This window comes from Phocoena sinus, chromosome 16 (genome assembly GCF_008692025.1).
Source record: "Phocoena sinus isolate mPhoSin1 chromosome 16, mPhoSin1.pri, whole genome shotgun sequence".
NCBI lineage: Eukaryota > Metazoa > Chordata > Mammalia > Artiodactyla > Phocoenidae > Phocoena > Phocoena sinus.
In genome coordinates this window covers 13006036-13029009 of record NC_045778.1, presented here as the reverse complement: position 1 = coordinate 13029009, position 22974 = coordinate 13006036, and the positions used below count along the sequence as shown (strand labels likewise).

The 22974-nt window shown below is 41.9% G+C and overlaps 1 protein-coding gene across 1 annotated transcript in view; it reads left to right on the top strand.

The window, feature by feature from the left end:
• Positions 1-22974, top strand: part of CCDC6 (coiled-coil domain containing 6) — a 112905-nt gene that overhangs the window by 51507 nt on the left and 38424 nt on the right. The window contains exons 2-3 of the mRNA XM_032608769.1: positions 2398-2547; positions 19525-19650. Of these exons, the coding sequence (XP_032464660.1) occupies positions 2398-2547; positions 19525-19650 (276 nt within the window). The remainder of the gene's footprint in view (positions 1-2397; positions 2548-19524; positions 19651-22974) is intronic.

The following is a 22974-nucleotide window of genomic DNA, read 5'->3' as shown; positions in this document are numbered from 1 at the left end:
AGTTGTTTCCCTTAATCTAGTTATAATTCACATACCATAAAATTCACCATTTTCAAGTGTACAGTTCGCTGACTTTTAGTATATTCACCAGGTTACATAACCCTGTTAGCACTGTCTAATTCCACACCATTTTCGACACCCCAGAAGAATCCCTGTACTCAGAAGCGGTCATTCCCCGTTATCCCACCTCCACCCCTCCCAGCCCCTGGCAACTACTAATCTATTTTCTATCACAGAGTTTTGTTTTATATTACACTGAGACCTGTTACCCTGTAACTTAATGATGGATGAAATATGGGAAGGGTGAGGGGCTGAGGTGGAAGTTTCATGAATAAACCCTTAGGGCCTGGCCTCTTATTCTCAGCTTCTCACTTCTGGGTCCTTGTGCACAGGGGGGAGGTGGTCTGCTCGGCCTCTGAGTCTGGTTCTCTGTTACTGTCTGTGGGTAAATTTCCCAGTCATTGAACATAGGGAAAGCCTGGTAATAGGCAAGAAGTTGAGTCTGACTTGATAACGAAATGAATTTATGGCAAACCTTTTGAAATCTAAGTGCACAGTCACCTGCAAAGGCATTACAGTTCCCCTCTCTACCATTTTTGTCCTGTAGCTTTTAGAATAATCAGAATTCAAATCATATAGAACTTTGTCAGTCAAAACCAGAAAAACAGGTAGCTCAGACAGATTGCGGGCTTGGATATGTGTGTCAGATATGCCTGAAAGAAATGCTTTGGGTTCCTTCCCATTGCACTAGGATGAGATCTTGAGGTCTGAGAGTTTTGAAGCCGAGTTGGAGGTTAATTTAAAGGGAAGCGGGGAAGTGCCAGTCCTGGGCAGTGTTCCCTTGACCATGGAGTAAGGAGTGTGACCTTGAGAAGTGCTAATGAATTACGGAGTCTGTAAGGGCCTGGGAACCTAGGGCCTGCTCCCCGGATGTGCTTGGCTGGTCATAAAACCTTATTAGATGAGTGATGTGTTCTTTGCTGTTCACATCTCCCGGCCTATCCCAAAATGCTCTTAAAGAACTGGACTGCAACACCTCCTCCTGAAGTTTCCATTTTCTACGTAGCTCTGTTTTTCAGTCTAAGTACTACATACACGTGGCTTTCTTTGGTAGATTTGCTTGGCAGGCAGTTCCAGGCCCTGGCATCCTTCTCTCTGCTGCTATCATGGGGAGCAGGGAGGATGGGCTCCCCAGAAATCAGGGCTCTAGGGGGCCCTGGGTGTCGGGGAAGTCAGTGCGTATGTACAGAAATCCAAACCAGCTGAGTTGGGAGTGGTTGGCGGACCTTTTACAGTAAAAGGTGGTAACTGTTTAATGTAGGTGCCCTTTTGTCTCCTGCCCTCTAGCTCTCTTGTATTATTATAAGTGACAGGTACTGGAGGCTTGGAATTGATGCAGTTCTCCCTTCCTGGACTTGGCAGATGAAACAGGAATGCATTATTGGGGATTAACACATCAAAATGTTGCAGTTTAAACAGTACTTTGAATAGAGTTGAGTCCATTTGAAAGAAGTACCCTTTTTCTGAAAAGATTAATTTCCTTCAAGGATGGCTGGTTTTTCTGTTTATTCTGTTAGAACATAGGTGGTGGAAGGGATCTGCAGAAAAATATTTTCATCTCCATGGAATTATGCCTGACCCCCTTTTCTTCTGTTTTTAATGCTCAGTAATGCCTGTCCGTGCCCTCACCTCCAGAAAATTCCCAGTAGGGAAATAAATAAGTGAAAAATGACACTCTCATCCGTCCTTACCCTTCACTCCCTGGATTCTTGCTGCTTTGCAGTTAACTACTTTTTAGCCGTTTGCTGTGTTTCCTTCCAGCAACTATTCAACGAACATGTAAATTAATCTATGTCTATCTGTATTGCTTTTTAAATTGCATACCGAAACCCTTTCAGTAACATCTTAAAGAGATGACATGATTTTGCGATTTCACTTTTAAGCGAGAGGTACTTCTCTGCTTCAGTAAAAATGTTGCCTAGGTATTTTACCTCTGAACCTTTGGGATGTGGAGAGTTGTAGAGAGTTGTCATGAATCGATGCATATACTCCAATACTGGACCCGTCTGCCCTATGCGAGAAGAAGCTTTCTGTAGTCTGGTGATTGAATTGGGATGGCTTCTAAAAATTGCAAAACAATCTTTGTTAATTTCTTTGGAATATCTCTTTAAGAAGAGGGGCCATGCATAATACAGGGAGGCCCTTTGGGGTAACAGATTTACTTTTATAGCTGCTACTGAGTTCCTCTGTTTTGTGCTTCTTGGGGTATATTGGTTCACAGTTAAAAATAGAGCTCTAATTAAAATGGGTGCCCTCTCTGGAAATAAGAACTATATTTCAATTAGTAAATTCCTGTTTCCTTAACATATTTTTTTGTTCTCTTTTTTATTTTAACAGCAAGCCCGGGCTGAGCAGGAAGAAGAATTCATCAGTAACACTTTATTCAAGAAAATTCAGGCTTTGCAGAAGGAGAAAGAAACCCTTGCTGTAAATTACGAGAAGGAAGAAGAGTTCCTCACGAATGAGCTCTCGAGAAAATTGATGCAGGTAAATTACCTTTTCTCCCCTCTCCTCTTCCCTGCCTGTTTTCTTCCCTAGGAAAAAAATGACTTTGATACAGCACTTTGCTTGAAACGTTTGCTGATGAGGTTGTAGCTAAAATTCTTTAGAGATTAAAAATACCTCGTGAAGATGGTAGCAGTGTAATACTCAAGACTGCGCTTCTGTGGTTCCTAGCTCGTCTGCCGAGGTAAGGTAAGATACTTTATACCCTGAGCATTTCAAGAAACTGCTGATAAGCCTGAGGCCTCAGCGCAGGAGTAAATGCTGTATGCAGTATTTTGGAATTGTGAGGATTAACACCAAATATGAGATTTCTTTTCCTGTAGCGTGGAATCTGTAATGACTACATAAACATTTTTGGCAAGCAGAAGTGGGTCTTTTGCACGAATATATGAGGACACAAAGGGAAATGTCAGTTTGGGGGGGAGAAAAAGATACGTATCTGTGATAGTTAAAACTTTACACAATCGTGTTCACATGGGTGAGTAATACGTTACTGAACAAATAACAAATGTTGAAACTTAACATCTATCGCTAATGGTGTATAGAAGACAACACACAAAACATATAGAAGTTTTGATGTTTCTAGTTCAGAGATTCTCCTCCTCCCCTTCCTGTTTGGTTTGGTTTTCCTCGAAGCTTACTAGTAAAGTACAAAAGTAGAATTTGTTTAGGGCAAATATTTTGCGGTGTATTTAATATGAACTTGAGAATGAGTAGGACACTGAGTTTTCCTTATTTAACAAAGCGTGTCCAAAATAGTGGGGAGGTATAAAATTTTCCGAGGAGGACCACAATTACCGTTCTGTCAGATGGCTGTAAAAGGTAGGAACACTCCCTTGTATTTTCTGTTCACTGGTATTACTAACAATTTCACTCATTAATTTGATTGAAATACATATTTTAGTGAGATTACAACACAAGGCTATTTGGGGCTTTTAAAAAACTTCCTAAATTCTTCTCTTACCTTCTAACATATAAAATATTAGAAGACCAGAAACCTTAGTGTTAAGACCATGCAATGGTCCAGGCAACTTTTACCCCATCTTTCTTTTCTTCTCATTTTCCTACCTAATTACTGAATAAAGATACCATTGCAGTCTTGCACAAAATTTGGTTTATATGGTAGCTGATGGAACGTGACGGATAGAGGTACCCAGGCATTATTGTCTAGCAGAGATTTATGGTGAAATTTCTGCATTGAAACTTTTTCTTTATTCCTGTGTATTCTGATTTAGACAAAAAACGAGGAAGAAGGTTAGTTTGACCTTTGACTCTACCTCACCTTGGCTGCATTAGACGAATCATTCTGCATGTTGCTTCTAGAAATATAAGGATGCGATCGATTATCGTTTGCTCTTCTGAATTTAGTGTGTAATCAGGTGTCCTGATTTTTAACACTTCAAGAAACATTTTTTGGTTTTCAACTTGCATAGTCGTTGGTATTTGGAGTCTGATTAAAGTACATTATAAAGCAGTCAAAACCTAGCCAGATTATACTCCTTTTCTCTGGAAAGACTTCTTTTCATTGTGAGTGGTCTGTAGCGTGTCGTTTATAACTAATCTCTCATTCACTTATTATCGTGACCCACCTACTTTCCAAGGACGTGGATGTCCCTTAAAATAAGCTGCTGAACAGAGTGAAAGCACAAGAGACACGTGCAGCGAAAAGGAGGTTAGTTATAGAAATATACTTGGCATAAGGAGGTTTGAACTTAAAATTTAAGCTCTGAGCATCCTATAAATGAAGCTATAACTTGGAAAAACATAGTGATTTTTTTTACAATTCTTACATTAAAAGAACTAGTTTTACTTGGTCAAGAGAAAAAAATTTTCATATATCAAAAACTTAAATTCTTTTGAGGGGCGTGGATCTTTCTAAAGGTACTGAATAATAAGCAAACTGAACAGCACAAGAAACTGTTTTTGCCCAGAGTAGTCTGTCATGTGGAGCGCTTGTCTTCACATGGCCGGGTCTTATGTTTGCCCCCAGTCAAAACAAAGCGTCCGGTACGAGGGTGTGAGTCTATTGTTTCGGGAGCTCTAGGTGGGTCTGTAGCTCGTCAGTGGTCTCACCTGTCGAATCTGGACAAATGGATGGTCAGCATGTCTCTGAGACAATCTCTCATGAATCTCAGCTTGGTTCTTACGCCATATATATTTTTTGTTTTTGTAGTAAAATATAAATAACATAAACAAAACAAAATTTGCCTTCTCAACCATTTTTGAGTGTATAATTCAGTGGCATTAAGGATTGTACATTCACATTGTTGTGCAACGATCACCACCATCCATCCCCAGAACGTTTTCGAACTGAAGCTCTGAACCCATTAAAAAATAACTCCTCATTCCCCACTCCTGGTTCTTCGTTTTGAAAGGACACAGTTGGCAGGTAGTTGGAGGTTGAGGTCTCTGGCAAGTTCTGGAGCTATGTCTGTTCTGTGGCATGGTAGGTGATCTCTCACTTTAGACACCAGATATCACAGCATGCCATTTTGTGGTAAATACCCGAGAATCCCTCTTACCGTTGGCCAGTTGGAAGGATCTTGTATAGATGCAGGGAAGAAGAGCTGTAGGCCTACTGTACGCACCCCCCAGGCTTTCCTGAAGGATTTCAGCCAGTCCTTTGTTGAAGGCTCACATCTTCTGCCACCCAGTATGGTAGAACTAATCTCCATCTGGAAGATTTTTAGAGTAATTGGTATCAGTAGACTTTTCCAACTGTGTAATTACTTCATTAAGACTCTCTAGGACGCTTGCTTCTGGATAAGACCTTGTTATGATAGCCTACTAAGAGAACCTGTGTTGCAGGTGACACTGATGGACAAAGAAGTAAATTGACCTGTTCACCAGGGAAGTGTCTAGCATTTTTCACCCAAAGGCTGCTTGGAGGCTATTTATGAAACAATTTTGGTTTTGTCATTTGTTCTATGGCTATTGTGTCCCATAGTGATTGAGCAGTGCTTTTATGTGCATTTCAAAGGAATTCTTTGGTCCTGGGAACAAAACGAGATTATTACTATAGAGGAGATACCTCCCTTCCCATCTGCTATGATAGAGGTGGTATCTAATACCTTTAAAAACTGAATCAAGTTTATTTAAGTGTAGATGAGTGGAAATCCCTTTGCCCTTTTAGAAGGTTAGGTTTGGAAGATAGGTTCAATGTCTCCAAATATGTTAAGCCCGTCTGAAACAAACAAAAACACACAGAGAGAAGCATGCAGCTTTCCTCCCTTGTTTTTGTATATATCTGCAAGATAGTTACCTTGATTTTGTGAACACTCTTGTCTGAAAGATCCACATCCTTCTGAGCCCAGACCATGGGATTGATTGACCTGATTGGTGAAAATGGTCTGAAAAAGAGCCTTCTAGTCTAATGCCAAGCCTACATTAGAACTAAATTCAGCCCTGGAATGCCTTGAAGAGAGGTTTTAGTTTAATCATAATTTGTAATTAAAATTTATAAGAAATGTTTTATGAGCAAACTCTCCAGAAGAATTTGATATATAATATTTATGTTAGAAAAAAAGTCTAAAAGACTCTTCTCTGAAACGTTAGCTGTAATTATACCTGGGTGCTGAGCTTATAGGTTATGTTAATTTTCTTTTTTTTTTTTTTGATCTATAAAACTTTTTTTATACAGCAGGTTTTTATTAGTTATCTATTTTATACATATTAGTGTATAGGTGTCAATCCCAGTCTCCCAGTTCATCCCACCACCACCACCCCACCAGGTGAATTTTCTTATGCTCCTTCTCATTTTGTAGAAAGCAATGTGCGTTACTTCTGTAATCGGAAAATATCTTACTTCCTAAAAAGGAAATTTAAAAATTCTGATGACTGTTTTGTCCTTACCTTTTGAAACCTCCTTCTGTGTCACTGACTTTTACAGCTCACAGTCCTGCAGTTGCTACTGAAGCAAACTTTAGTCTGCTTACCTGATGCGCAAAAAAGCTAGTCCACTGATACCGGGTTGTGGTGAAGGAAAGTACAGTGTTTATTGCAGGGCACCAAGCAAGGAGAACAGGCAGCTTGTGCTCAAAAGACCTGAACTCCCCAATGGCTTTTAGGGAAGAGTTTTTAAAGACAATGTGAGGGGAGAGGGTTACAAGGTGCATGATCAGCTCGTGCGAGGTAATGGTGATATTTCAGGAATCTCAGTCATCAACTTTCTGGTTCCAGTCGGTCTGGGGTCTGTGTGTGCTGGTGGCCAGCATGCGGCTGACTTCTTCTACCTGGTGAGGGTTTTAGTATCTGCAAAACAACTCAAGGATATGGCTTCGGATATTATTTATAGCCCTTGAAGAGGAACTAAAGGTCCTTGACTTTGTTTTATGGCTAAACTATTATTATTCTGTCTTGCTTGACCGTTTTCTCACTTCTCTGGTTAAATTTGCCCTTTGGAACTCAGAGAAGGCCAAGGAGGCTAAAGCTTTGCTACAGACCAAGAGGCAGGGGTTGCAGCAGGGACCGGCGGTAGGATGGAGATCTCTCCCTGGTAAGGCCCTGAAGGGTCCTACTTGGTTTCACTATCATAGTTGCATCTGTTTGTCATGGACAGCAATGCACGGGAGCTCCTTGCAAAGTCAGGCTCATTTTGCAGTGATGGAAGATTCTGGACTGCCCACATCGTTAAGAGCTAGCATAAACAGAATGCTCTAATGATTGGCTTAACTGTCTTGTCACTCTTGATATGATTCATTCCGTTGGCCCCTCAGTCTTAAAACTTAAAAATAAAAAAAATCCTTAATTCCGCCGCCTAACTGTTAACCACCAACCACCCGTCACCAGTGCCATCTGCAAGATCTGTTGTTGCTGAGTTTGATGGTGGTTTTAGCACTCGTGGATTTTCTCCTCAGTTTTTTGTAAGCCCAAGGCATCAGGTTCACTTCCTGCTCTTGGGAAGCCCTGTTCACTTGTGGCCTGCACTCTTCTCAACCAAGACCACTGCCAAAAGGTAATGAATATTTTTTTTAAGCTTTTTTTTAAAAGGCTGGAACAGGAGTGAGATAAGAGTGCTAGGTATTATATGTATCTCTGAATCTTTTCCCTCTAATCCAGTATTCAAACTTTAGACCTTAAAATAACAGATAGGTTTGTAGTTTTGTTCTTTAGATTCACACTTGAAATTGGATCTGGTCCTCAGAAAGTAATGCCACTATAGCTATACTAGAAATTATTGTACTCATTTTCTTATGGGGGAGGCACATTCTTATTGATGGTTGAAAGCACTTACGAATAAAGGTCTCCTGGATCTCTTGTTAAGTAGCATGGCTTATTTTTACCATTATTGACTTGCTCCCCGAGGTGAAAATGCCTCCTGGAATTAAAGCAGTTGCAGTTTCCTAGCATCTATGGAAAGATGATATATGGAGGGAAGGAAGGAAGTTGTGGGCAAAAACCACTGCTGAAGCTGCCAATACCAAATGATGTATTGCCGAGCAGTTTGGAGTGAAACTGAGAGGAAGGATTTCGGTAAGTCCCCAAATCTGCCTGTTCATCTAGGCAAAGGCTCACCTTCATTTTCCTTCTCCCTCTCCTCCCCTCAGTCTGGAGAAGTAGTTTCTTCTTCCAATACCAGGTGATTGGATGCAGGATTTTTCTGCAGCGTGCACTTCCCTAGCCCCTGCAAGGCTGTGTCTCTGGGCAGCTGGAGTGTCCTCAGGCATTAGAAGTGAGTGTAGACCCCCAGTTCCCTTCTCAAGCCTGTACACCAGAATCTGAAGCTGCCTTTTTTTTTTTTTAACATCTTTATTGGAGTATAATTGCTTTACAATGGTGTGTTAGTTTCTGCTTTATAACAAAGTGAATCAGCTATATGTATACATATATCCCCATATCTCCTCCCTCTTGTATCTCCTTCCCACCCTCCCTGTCCCCCTACTCTGTGTTGTCACAAAGCACCGAGCTCATCTCCCCGTGCTATGCGGCTGCTTCCCACTAGCCATCTATTTTACATTTGGTACTGTATATATATCATCAATGCTACTCTCTCACTTCGTCGCAGCTTCCCCTGTGTCCTCAAGTCCATTCTTTACGTCTGTGTCTTTATTCCTGTCCGGCCACTAGGTTCATCAGTACTGTTTCTTAAGATTCCATATATATGTGTTAGCATACAGTATTTGTTTTTCTCTTTCTGACTTACTTCACTCTATATGACAGACTCTAGGTCCAGCCGTGAGGCTCCCTTTTTTTACTTCAAGTTCTCCAAGTCACTAAGACGGCAGTGCAGTGATTTTGTTTGTTCAGACAGCAAAATCACATGTCAGGGTGATAAATATGTATGAAACTCTGTTTAGTTCATTTTAAAGGCACCAAGGCTAACACTGCCATTGCATCCATTCAGGTGAAAACTTGTTCCCTGATGGCAGGGGGGAAGAGCTCTTGAAATATGTTCTTCATTAAGCTGGCTCGACCAGTGGCCCTCTTGGCTTTTAGTTTTTCAGGGCTATTAATGCTGAGCAGGAAAATTGGCCATCACCTAATAGCTAACAGAACATTTGGGGCAAAGTTGGGTTTTCTGGTTGTTGTTGTTTTTCATTCCAAATCATCTGAACCTCAGCTTTGTGTGTTCTTTGTTTCTTTTCACGGAGCAAGGGGCTTATACATTGTGTTCACAATGCATCTGCAAAAGGCTTCTGGGATGTTTTCATTGCATTTTAAATGCTGCAACCACCAGAGGGCAAATTATAAGCCAAAACTTTCCTGTTAGCAGCATGCCAGAAATCTCTCAGTCTCACATAATTTGCACTGTGATTAGAAAATACACTAAATTTGACGCAGTGCTTTAGTCTTCAGAAATCACTGAGGTTTTTTTCAAAGTGTGTGCATGTGTGTTGTCATTACGGCCAGAGTTAATGTGCCAGCCTCCCCAAAGTGTAAGGGCAAGGGCAAGGGCAAGGGCTTAGAAGCCTCCCAGGCTGACTTCTTTGATGAAATACGGGAAAGCACGGGTAGGAAATAAAGGTAGAAGGAAAGGAAATGAAAAATAATGAGGTGGGGCTTCCCTGGTGGCACAGTGGTTAAGAATCCACCTGCCAACGCAGGGGACACGGGTTCAATCCCTAGTCCGGGAAGATCCCACATGCCGTGGAACAGCTAAGCCCGTGTGCCACGACTACTGGGCCTGTGCTCTAGAGCCTGCGAGCCACAACCACTGAAGCCTGTGCGCCTAGAGCCTGTGCTCCGCAATGAGAGATCCCACCGCAGTGAGAAGCCCGTGCACCGCAACAAAGAGTAGGCCCCGCTCGCCGCAACTAGAGAAAGCCCCCGCGCAGCAACAAAGACCCAAAGCAGCCAAAAGTAAATAAATTTAAAAATAAATAAATAAATAATGAGGTGAAGCTGGAGTGAGAGGTTGCTTTCTTCACCAGGATAGGGGGTAAGCATTGTTTTTTCTAATTGAAAAGGTGAATCTTGGTGTTTGAAGGATACTTGGCTCCACTGTAGATGGACTTGAGCTATCACTGGAAACACTTTTCAAATGATTTCAAAACTACAGTTATAAATGTTGCAATGTTTTGCATTTATTGGGTAAAATTTTTTTTCATTTTCAAAACAGTTTACACTCAGCCCAGTTAGTAATTACCTTAAAATACAGAGTTATATCCTGCTGCTAATTATCTTTACTTTCCTTTTTCCTCTTTATTCATAAACTAGATAAGAAAGATGGGGCTTTTTATTTTAATTTACAGTAAGGTCTCAGCTTAGAATGAATTCTTTCTTTGGGCTAAATACTCTCTATTCCTCAAAGAAGAAAAGGCTAGTTTTTACGAAATGGATTTTTTTTGCAGGTTAACTCTAGAGCCTAAAGGACTTCTTTATCTTATTTGTGGAGCATCTTTTTTAAACCTCCCTCCCAACCAGATTTCTTTAAAGGTGTTAATGCTTTTTTTTTTTTTTTTTTTTTTTTTTTGCGGTACGTGGGCCTCTCACTGTTGTGGCCTCTCCCGTTGCGGAGCACAGGCTCCGGATGCGCAGGCTCAGTGGTCATGGCTCACAGGCCCAGCCGCTCCATGGCATGTGGGGTCTTCCCAGACCGGGGCACGAACCCATGTCCCCTGCATCGGCAGGCGGACTCTCAACCACTGCGCCACCAGGGAAGCCCTAAAGGTGTTAATGCTTTAAGCAGCACGATGCTACTGGGAATCTAGGAAACTCAGACTTAGCCCCTTAGGTACTGTGAGTGGACGGGAAGCCCCATGTACTGGAGCCCTCCGCTCAGAGGTGAGAGCTTGTCCTTGGTGTTGAGGATGCTGACAAGAAAACAACATTTAAACAGTAATTAATTTTCTGGAAGGGCCTACCTATTTTTTTCCCTTGCAAAAGTCATATACGCCTTTCCCTTTAGAAAATGACAGGTTCGACAGTTCAGGCAAACCTCACCGAGGATAAATGAAAGAACTAACAAGATCGTGAACAACTGTTGGAGATCTGGGGAGGGTAGGAACTGAGAAGGAGACCCAGCACCCAAGGCTCCTTTCGTCCTGAGCACATTTGCTATTTATTCATTACACAACAGCCAAGAAACTGAATTGTGCTTTTGACAGTTGTGTGGAGCTGGGGTTACAGAAGTCAGAGCTCGGGGCTGGCCACAGGTGAGGACAAAGAAAAGACACCCCCGCTTTAAGCTGGAATCATGAAGAGCTACACCCTCAGGACCAGAGTGAACCAGTTTTGCATCATCTGGGTGAGCTAGAGAGCTAGCTTTGGTTTTGGCTTAAGGTAGACCCAGACCTCTGGTGCCTGGCAGAAGAAAATGGAATTTTCTGGAGGAAGGTACCATCACCCTAGGCCACAGGTTTCACCTACATATAAAATTTTATTGAATTTTGGGTGCATTTTGAGGGACTATCCTTACAGGACTTTAGGAGAGATTAGAAGTGGGTGTGAGTCAAAGACAGGATCATGGAAGACTTTGGTTTTGGCCTCAATGACTGGAAGAATAGAGTTCTTTCCCACCATTTAAGGTGGAAAAGATGGCAAGCGGAGTAGACCTGGAGTGGCAAGGTCAGAAGTGCAGTTGAGATGTCTAGACATCCAAATGTAAGTAACAGATAGGCAGGTTCTCTCAACAAGAGAAGTCTGGGCTAAAGATACAAATTTGGGGATGTTTTTATTAATTAATTAATGCCTGGAGAAGAAGGCCAAAGACACAGGAGATCACGTAGAGAGACTGCAAGGACAAGCCACAGAGTGGAGGAAGGTATTTTCAACATATGTAACCAACACAAAACTACAGATCAGCAAGAAAAACAGACAGCCCCAAAGAGAAATGGCTAGAGACTTGAACTGGCTCTTCATATAAACAGGTAGCTAAACGGCCAGTAACCATATGGAAGGGTACACAACCCAATTCGTAATCAGGAAAGGTGAAATAAACCACAGAAAGAAAGATATTGCTAGAGAATCCCCATGCATACTGTCAGAGAATGGAAATAGTTTCAACCATTTTAAAAATAATTTGGCATTACCTAATGAAGTTGGAAATATTCATTGTCTTTAAACCCAGCAGTTCCACCCTAGGTATATCTTATAATGTTCGCAACGTGTGCACCAGATGTGTAGAAGAATGTTCTTTGTGACATTGCTCATAATAGTGAAAAACTAGAAATGACCTAAATACCCATCATCTGTAGAGTGGATAAATTTTGATATACTCATCCAATGGGATATTAGCAGGCAATAAAAATACACACCTCAGCTATACTCAATAACAGGGGTGAATGAAATCACAATTTCATTTAGCAGAAGGTGCTAGACAAAAAAGAATATAAAATCAAGGAAAAACTAATGTTTAGGAATAAAGTAAAATCTTTTAAGATAAAAGGTGCAAAGAGGGCTTCCCTGGTGGCGCAGTGGTTGAGAGTCCGCCTGCCGATGCAGGGGACACGGGTTTGTGCCCCGGTCCGGGAAGATCCCACATGCCGCGGAGCGGCTGGGCCCGTGAGCCATGGCCGCTGAGCCCTGCGCGTCCAGAGCCTGTGCTCCGCAAGGGGGGAGGCCACAACAGTGAGAGGCCCACGTACTGCAAAAAAAAAAAAAAGGTGCAAAGAAGTGAATACGATAAGAATCAGGAGAGCAGTTACCTCTAGGGGATAGAGGGTGTGATCTGGAAGGGATGCACTGGGCTTTGGGGTGCTGGCGATGTTATATTTCTTGATTTGGGGGCCATATATATACAAGCCAGTGTATCCTTTCTACTTGCCTGTTATTTTGCTCATCCGGAGGCTTAATCTAGGGGGAAAGAGTCTGTAGGAAGTGAGGTCATTACCATTCATCCAGTCATCATTTGCATAGATAAGACATTTTTCTAGATGCTCTGGGGTAGAGTTGAGCAAATCCTGGTCACTGCTGTTCATAGAGCTCACAGTGCTGTCAGGGGTGATTGAGAGTGCACCCAGGGTGCTCAATGGTGGCAGCACATGTCAGGGATGAGAATAAAGGCTTTGAAGCCAGAAGCCTGTATTTAAGCCAGGATCTACCTGTTACCAGCTGTGTGACTCTGGGCAGCTTACCTCATTTCTCGAAGCTGTGGCTTCATAATGTGCAAAGTGCAGATGGTAGTGTCTACCACAGAGTTAGGAATGTTAAGTGCATTGATGTGCGTAAAGTGCTTGCTCCACAGTAACTAGTGCCTTGAAGTATTAGCTGCTTTTTGAAGTAACTCAGAGAAAGGATATGAAAGCACCGTGAATGTAGCTCATAGAAAGGATATGAAAACACCATGAACAAGATGTGGAGATGCACCGGAAGCACACTGCGCACATCCCAGCCTGAAGAGCGGGGAGTATACATGATGCTGAGGGCGTATGGGAAGGACCTGTGGGAGTTTCAGAAAGTTGGAGGGAGGGGTCCAGGTACCCTAGGCAGAGGGCAGTGTGACCAGGGCTGTGGGCTCGGGGTGCAGCAGCTTGTGTTAGCGTAGTCCTGTGTGACCGGCAGGGCTTGTGGTCTGGAAGCCCCTGGGCTGGAGTGGTCTGTAGACAACGTTTGCCTGGGATCATAGGCCTTTTTTTTTTTTTTTTTTTTTTGCGGTACGCGGGCCTCTCACTGTTGTGGCCTCTCCTGTTGCGGAGCACAGGCTCCAGACGCGCAGGCTCAACGGCCATGGCTCACGGGCCCAGCTGCTCCGCAGCATGTGGGATCTTCCCGGACCGGGGCATGAACCCGTATCTCCTGCATCGGCAGGCGGACTCTCAACCACTGTGCCACCAGGGAAGCCCATAGGCTTCATTTTTTAATATGTGTTTTTTTCAGGGAAAGAGTCTTTAGAAGAAGACACGAGCTGTGCCTCTAACCGCAGTTACTACCACTCTCTGTGCTGAGACCCATCATTCTTTGTTTGCCAGGTGCCTGGACCCTGAAGGCATTAATGTTTATAAACCTTAGACTGTCACTTGGGTTGAGTGTGAAAGTAGCATGAGGAAACCATGGGAAACTTGCATGAGGAGTGGATCATGGGAGGAGTTGAACGTCATACCAGTGAGTTTGGACTTACTCTGCAGGTGGTAGGGAGCCATTGCAAGGTTTTGAGCAGGGTGTTGAATGAATAGAACACTCTATTAGTTTAGTCTAGCATGATCTACACTGGACCTGGGGGCATCCATTAGGAGGCTTTGGCAGTGGCCCGGTGAAAAGGAATAAAAGACTTGAACTAGAGCACAGAAAGCACAGGGTATATTTGACAGCCGTTCTGGGGGCTGACTTAATGCCATTTGGTAACTGATGAGGTGTGTGTTGAATGAGAAATAATAGTACCAGTGACAGAAGGAGGAAGGGAGGTGGGCATAAGTGTGGGCCCAGGAGGCATTTAGTGGTGAGGCACTGAGTTTGAGGTGGGAGGCAGGCTTTCTTCTGCTCAGCAGAACGGTTTAGAGTTGGTTAAGAGACTCAGTGTTGTGAGAGACTTCTGAACTTTTTTCTCAAAGGCCATGTTAACTGCATGATACAGTAGGTCCTCCACATGCAAACGAGTTCTGTTCCGAGAGCGCGTCCGTAAGTCCAATTTGTTCGTTAGTCCAACAGAGTTAGCCCAGGTACCCCACTAACACAATCATCTATATAGTACTGTCACACAAATAATGTTAATACATAAAAAACAAACAAACACAGAAAAGAAAACATTTTTAATCTTACACTTCAGTACCTTGAAAACTACAGTAGTACTAGCTATATCACTGCTGCTTTTTTTTTTTTTTTCGCGATACGTGGGCCTCTCACTGTTGTGGCCTCTCCCGTTGCGGAGCACAGGCTCCGGAAGCGCAGGCTCAGCGGCCATGGCTCACGGGCCCAGCCGCTCCGCAGCATGTGGGATCTTCCCGGACCGGGTCATGAACCCTTGTCCCCTGCATCGGCAGGCGGACTCTCAACCACTGCGCCACCAGGGAAGCCCTATCACTGCTGCTTTTACACTTGCTTCCGGACATCCTGGGCTTGAAATAAAGATACTGTACCACTGTACTCTATACAGTACTTAAAATAAAGTACACAAAAGCACAACCACTCGCGGAGGACGTGCGTACATGACAACCTACGCCAGACACGTGAACTAACTTACGTGATTGGATGTGTCGAACGCACGTTCGCATCTTTGAAAGCTTGCAACTTGAAGTTTCGTGTGTAGGGGATTTACTGTAATTGTTTTTGACAGTCCAATGACTTAATGTGGTCACTGTCCTATGGTGGGCTTTACTTGGTCCAGTGCAAGTGGCCCTAGTCCTTGGTGGTTGTCAATAAACCAGGCACGTTGGTTGCAGAACTGTGGGTGGTACACAGAGAGAATGATTAGTGTTGACTAGTGAAAACAGAGGTGGGGGCATCTTGGGTTTATCCTCAAGTTGCACTGAGAAGGGTGGGTCCCGGGGCTGGTGGCCGGAAGGCATGCCTCATTTGGCACTGGCTGGATTGACAAGAAGCCCAGACACACTTGCAAACACACTTCGCCCAGCCTGGGGTTTGGCACACCTGCTGTGTGCTGAGTGGGTGGCCTGACGCATCCATGTGCACCTGCGGTGGTGCCTTTACCTGGTGGAGAGAATTTTTGCCCAGAAGAAAAGCCATTCAGTGAAGAGTTCTTGAATCTCCGATATAAGAAGCCTGGTTTACTGAAGTGGCTCCAGAAAGCTTTTGTAAATTATGAGAAAGACAACAATTATTGGTAATTCACTGATGCTTAAGGCTTGCCTGTTTTTAGATCAACTTAATGCTATACTTGTGCTTTTTAATGGGCTGGAAATTGGCTTTGGGACTCCATATGTGAGTGGATACAGTCAAAAAATGCTCGTGTTTGAGTACTTAGAATTTTACAGGTTTATAGTTGTATTTTGCTTATAGCTTTTTCACTTATGTTAATATATTTTTCATGCTGAATCCTAAGGAACAAATCTTTATTTATATACCCTAATTCCATTGAAAATGTGCTGCCAGTGGATCATCAGTTATATAACATAATTTCCATTCTGTAAGGTTTTTGTTGTTAATGTTAAAAAATGTATTGCACAGGTAAGAGTTCCAAAAGTTTTCCATAATCTTTGAGATTGACTTTATAGGAAGTATATTTACAGAAAATCCTGATTTTGGAAATAAATTTTAATCTACTTAAGCATTTTGCTTTAGATATTTTGAAGGTAAACACATGCATTTTTTTCAAACACATGAATAGAATTTGCTTGACTATTTACTTCTTAGGCTGAATGACTTTTGTTCTAGCTCAGGATCTCTGACCTAATTGAAAGATTAAAAATCGTTCATAAAGTGTTAAGACCTTTGGTAAGAAATTTAAAATCATGGCTTGAATTTTATGCCCACGTTGAAGATGCTACTCAGAGATGAAACCGGAGTTTGGTTCTTTTGATAGGTCCTAGGTCAGCCTAAACCAGGCTTCCTTTTAGGGTTTTTGTTTATGGTGTCATGGGCTACAGCTTTAAAATAGGCAGGTGGAGGGAATTCCCTGGCGGTCCAGTAGTTCGGAACGCCGTGCTTCCACTGACGGGGGCACGGTTGGATCCCTGGTCAGGGAACTAAGATCCCGCATGCTGTAGAGGCGCGGCAAAATGCAGAAAATAATAAAATAATAATAAAATAAAATAGGCAGGGGGATTCAGGGTGTTGGTTCCAGTCCTCTTGGGGCCACATGGCTTGAATATACAGAAACGGTTTCTGAATTTTTCTCAGGCAACCTGTTATGAGGCAAACTCTATGGCTGTTAGTTCCTCAAGTTCTCTTTCCCTGCTCTGCCCCGCTTCTCCTTGCCCATGTTAATTCTCATCTCATAATTGCTTTGGCGGGGGTTGTTTCTGTATTTTTCTCTGTGTTTTTCTTATTGGCAGTGTCTTTGTTCCAAGGAAGAACCAGATTTCTATTTCTGGTATTCTGTTCAGAAACTCCATGCCCTGCCCCTAGATTGCCTGTCGCCCGAGAGATGGCAGAGCAAAGCAGGCAGCAGAACCATTTGTTCCAGGTCTGTCTTTGGGGGATGATGAAAACTGTGAGTCTTTGGCAGAGTTAGAGCTCAGGGATGGCTTGACATTTTCCCAGTGGGTTAGCATAACCCCAGGGACCCTCGTTTGAGTCCTGGTAACGACAGCTTAACCGTCAATTTTTCTTAGGGTATGGCTCTTGAGAGGAAAAAGCCTTTTCAAATTGAGAGCTTTTTATAGATTTCATTACTAGTTGAATCTGTATTCTTATAGGAAATACCTAATCAGATATTGACGGTGTTAGGCCATCTGTCTGTATATGAGTATTTTCCTCTAAGCCAGTGAGAAACCTTACCTTTGCTCAGATTGATATTCTGTGACAACTGCTGCTTGGGGGCAAGAGATTTTCAACATTAGATTGCATCCTTTATTGTTTTAATTTACTTCAAGGCAGAAGCATAACGCTAAAAAAAAGGCGGAAGGGGGCTCTTTCAAGTAAAAAAGACAGCAATTGAAAACATATTAGAGGAAAACACAGCTAATATTTTAAAAAAGCTATGCAAATGGTTTAAAGATTTTAAGACTACAGTTCATTTTTCTAAAACCAGTAGGTATCACTTAAGCTTAGTGTTCATAAACTATTTTAGGGCAAGGATAATGTCTTAACCATAGATTGTGCTGCCTCTAACATAATACATTCAGGTAGAAGACATGCCACACAGGTAATGTTTATAGATACAGGTGTTAGTTGAAGATGTACATGTTTTGCTATTTTTTCCTCGTAAGTGATGCTTTTCCCACTCAGGTCTTTGTGTCCAAAATGCTGGAAACTCTTCTCATTCTCTGTGCGTTCCTCTTAGTTCTTTTAATTACTGCTTGGTCTTGCAGAAACTGAGTTTTAAAGGGTTAGCTAAAAATAGACTCATCGCTGTAAGCACCTTCTTCACATCTGCTTTCTTTCTCGGTCCCTGCGAGGTTGACCAGTTTTTTTGGAGTTGTGCATCAAAAAACAGTTGGAGGGAAAACAGCATCTGTTTAGTCAACATTTCCAGTGTTGGAAGAAGATGTCAGATTTTTAACTTTTTTTGTTTTCTTTTTAAACACCAAGTATGGTGCTTTCAGAGCAATGGAAATTGTTTCAAATGTGGAGATGGTTAGGTGTAGCCTTTTGAGGTCCGTCAGGCCCACTGAGCTCTCTGTTGTCCATCTCACCCTGTGCAGAGTTTACAAAGAAACATAGCATCCACTGGGCGAGCGTATATGGCTCACTGTTTTCTACATTTAGTCATTTGACCTTCCGAATGCCAAGGGCGCACTAGGCAACTTGTGGATGGAGGAGTGTGAAGCCAGCCCCTCTGAGGTTTGCTCAGGATCTGGTGGGAGAACTCTGGTTTAGCGTTCAGAGCAGGGTTTGGGCGCCAAGCTCTGCCGCCTTCCAGATGAATTACCTTGATCCAGTTACCTGTTTCGTCACATATGAATTGGGGGTGATCATGCCTGCCTAACGCATGTGATGAGCCTGGTACACACTGCCTGCCTGAGGAAATGGTTTTGAAGGTAGAATTAGGGAGTGGTGTCATCTTAGACCCCGCAATCCAACTAGGTGTGCTTCATTGTTTTTAGTAGTTTTTGCTTAATCTGTCCATGGTTCTGAAAATACCAGGCCCTGTGGGCTCTCATTCCCTTCACCCCCTACCATGAATCAACAGCCCCTCCCAGCTGAGAACATTAGAATAATGCACAGTGATTCATGAGAACCCCAGTCGTTGTGTGTCCACTGAATTTCTTTTATTCTCTTTTGGTTTTGAAGGTTGGAGTACATTTTTTTTTAATTCTTTGCAGCAACACCATAACCATATCTTTTAATTTCATAAATAAGAGGCCTTGCCTTTTGGTTTTTTAGGAAAGATGTAGGAGGTGTGATGTTTGGTCTCATTACAGAAAGTTAATTATTTGTACTTATTTTTGCCAAGCATGCTTACTTAGTACATTGGGAAACAGCATTCAGAATAATTTACTAAGTATTTTTGTGATTGTAGCATCTCTTCCCTCTCTCCACACATTGTATAAATGCAAGTAACTGTAATTCATTCAATAAAACCGACAGTTGCAAAATTTCTATATTTTTAATAATTTTTATGCTCATGGTATAAAAATTTAAGAGTACCAAAGGGTTATATATATGCTGGAAAGTAAGTTTTCTTCCTTTCCTCATCCCCAGTTGTTCCCTACAGAGATAACCACTTACATGTTCTTAAAAATGGAAATCGGTGTTAATCATGGTTTGATGCTCTGATGTATTTGCCCTAATCATTTCTCGGCCTTTTCACTAAGATCAAGTGCCTCTGACTGTGCACTATAATTTTTGGTTATAAGTTAGAGGAATCAGGAGCAAGTTACTAGGTGTACGCTTGGACATATGAGCAGAAATGACTAATGTACTTTTATGATAATACTCGGTTTAACTAGCTATCGGAGCCGTTGTTTCCCATGGCTTTTGAGTGTCCTTGCTTTCCACATCTGTGTTTTTTCATTTTCCAGTTTGCAGCATGAGAAAGCTGAGCTAGAACAGCACCTCGAGCAGGAACAGGAATTCCAGGTCAACAAGCTGATGAAGAAAATTAAGAAACTGGAGAATGATACCATTTCTAAGCAGCTTACGTTAGAAACAGGTAAAAATGTATAGTTCTCTCTGTACCCTTTTTAGGATCGTTATAGTTATATATATATATGTATTTCTTATATCATCACTGTTCTTTCAAGCTTTAAGAGGTCCTGAGGAATATCAGTGAAAAAATGTTTTTCAACTTTTTCTTCCCACAGTGGCGGCTTCCTCTCTGAAGTACACATTGGCAGATCTGCATAGCACCTGCTCACTCTTTCACGCACTTGTGCTTTTCTTAACCACAACTAATAAAGTTTCAGGAGATATGTTGTGATGTACTGATTTATAGGCAGGAAGTGTTAGGTTCCTTTTGCCAAAGGGGGAAGAATATGTTTTTAACCACAGGATCGTTTCTGTGAAATTTCCTGAGACAGTGTGGCTATGGAACTAAAACTTTTCTTTCAAGCGTTCTTCAGAACAATTAGCATTTTCTGTCTTTGAATTATTAGCAATCTTATATGAACCCTGTCTTTTCCCACCTAGATTTGTTGATACGGGTATGGAGCCCTAGACTTAGTTGCACGTCCTGGTTCAGCCACTGATGAGTTTTGTGACCTTCCATTAACTTCATTAACTTCTCTGGGCCTAGGTTTTCCATTTGCAAACAGAGAAGCACAAACTAAAGTCAGGTGTGGCAAGCTTAAAAAGGTACAGAAGGCGGAAGGTGATAGCGCACAGTTTCTTTGGCCATTGCCCTTGGTAGACGTTGGTATTTGAGCACAGGTCTTGCCTTAGGAGGCCAGACTGGTCCTTATTTGCCAACTCACAGAATCATGGGCCACCATTATCAGTCCTTCCAAGTTCGGGTGTCAGACAGAAGCTCCTAGCGCTTTTCCCCACGCTCTTTTCCCAAAGTTAGAAGAGGCTGACCGTAGTCTACTGCCACCTGGTTTCCATGTCAAATTCAGTGTATTCACATTTTCTAGTTCTTTGCGATGTGGATCCCACTTACCACTTTGATGATTTGGCCAAGCTCTTCATGCAGAGTTGTCTGATTTATCCCACTTTTAGGATCTTTCTGTGCGTCTTACTCCATGCTGACTGGTTCTTGAATCACCCTCAGGACCATTCTCATTTCATCATTGTACTTGAGACTGAAACCGTGACGGGAATGTCAGGCTTGAGAGGAAGCCAGGGTTTGTTTTAAACTAATTGGACTGACTTTTGGTTTTTGTGTTATTCTTGTATCTACCTATATCAAAGGGTGGAACGTCACTGGGTTTTCTAAGACTATGAATAATGGCCTTGGAAATTTTTCCATTCCTTCTAGGTTAAAGAACAAAAAAGCTTCATTTCCAAGGGTTGGCTGTTTTACACATATCCAGAGTAATCGATTCTTACCCGTCCTCTTTGGAATTTAGATGCAATTTCTAGAATTAGAAAACTCCCCCACGTCCCCCACCCTCCCCCCGACCCTGCCTCCAGCTTAAAGCATTTTGTTCCAAAGTTCACCTGTTTAATTTCCAGGGTAGGCAATAGCCAGTTCTTTCCAATTAAAGTTTTGAAGATTCTTGTTTAAGTCCCTGATATAACAAGAACTCGTTACTGGTACCCGTTAATCAAGAGTTAACCAAGTGGCCAGGTGAAATTTTCACAGTGGTTGGTATTGTGAGAACTTCACTTGGTCAACACCTTCCCTGTGATGGCTGTCAATAACGGAAGTAGCTTCTATCTTGTATTTGTTTACAGGCTCCTTGAGGAGACTTTGAGCTCTGACCCCCACGGTTTAGTTGTGGCCACAAGGTGGAGGTAGTGGCCTAGAGTCAGAAAGAGAAGGGTTGACTGATCCTACTGTCCCTGGGAGAGAGGATGGATGGCTGCATGGTCTTAAGGCTCTTTAGAAACTTTAGTGACTAAATGCTTTTAAAATGAGGCCCAAAGGCATACATTCTCCCAAAGTTAATGATTTAGTCCACTGTAAGGCTTCTTTCAGACCTCAGCACCAAAGAAATGGATTTCCACAATGGAATGTGTGCATTGCAAAGCCCTAAACTAGAAATTATCTTCAGATCTGGGATATCAAGTCCTTATTTTATTTTATTTTTTTAATTTTAATTTTTAAAAATTTTTATTGGAGTATAGTTGATTTACAATGTTGTTAGTTGCAGGTGTACAGCGAAGTGAATCAGTTACACATGTACATATGTCCACTCTTTTTTTGGATTCTTTTCCCATATAGACCATTACAAGTCCTCATTTTAATTAAGATGGAGAAAAGTAACACCATACTAAAACTTTCCCCCCTTTCTTTTGGGTATATCTAGGATGATTATATGTTGGGGAATTTATTTAACTACAAGTAGTTTTAGTCGGTGTTTAGGGGGGAATGTTTTTTTTTTTCTACTGTAGAAATAAATGTCTTCCATGTTTCCATGGATGTGATCTGATCCTCTCTTGTGGCCATCACTTGGGATTATCATCTGTATTATAATATTTACGGTATGTCGTAGTCTGTATAATATAATATATCCTATACTGAAATTATTATCAGAAGAGCCAAGGCACGTGCTGTACTATGCATTATAATGATATATGTGTGTGGTACATGCCTTTGCTTTTCTATCTGACAATAAACATATTTTTAAAACTAAAAGCTATTTGAAGGCAATTATCCTATGTGTCCCGTGCCTTGCCGCTGCTTTGTTGGAAGAGTTTAAATAAAGTGTGGATTTAGACAGGTGCCTGAAGAGCTGTCACTTGTACTTTGAAAGGCGGTGTAGGGTAGGTTCAGGGTCTGGGTATTGGACTTGAATGGAACCAGATGTGAACCTCTTTCCTCTGCTAAATATCTTAATTTGTTTATTTTTTTGGTAGCAGCTTTATTGAGTTATAATTCACATACCATTACAAATCATCCATTTAAAGCATTTACAAATCATCCATTTAAAGTATATTTCGTGTTGTGTAACCATAACCAAAATCAATTTTAGAACATTTTCATCACCTCAAAAGAAACCTTGTCACTCAATCCCCTAATCCCCTTAAGCAACCACTAACTCTACTTTCTGTCTCTGTGTATTTGCTTATTCTGGACACATCCTATAAACGGAATCATATAGTGTGTGGTCTTGTGTGACTGCCTTCTTTCACTTAGCATGATATTTTTATCCACGGTGTAGCACATATCAGTACTTCATTCCTTTTCCTGGCTAAGTAATAATCCATTATATGGATGTACCACATTTTGTTTATCCATTCATCCTTTGCTGGACATTTAGGTTGTTTCAGCCTTTTGGTTATTATGAGTAATGCTGCTGTGAACATGCATGTACGATTTTTTGCGTGGACATGGGTTTGAATCTTTCTTGGAAATTAGAATGGAATTGC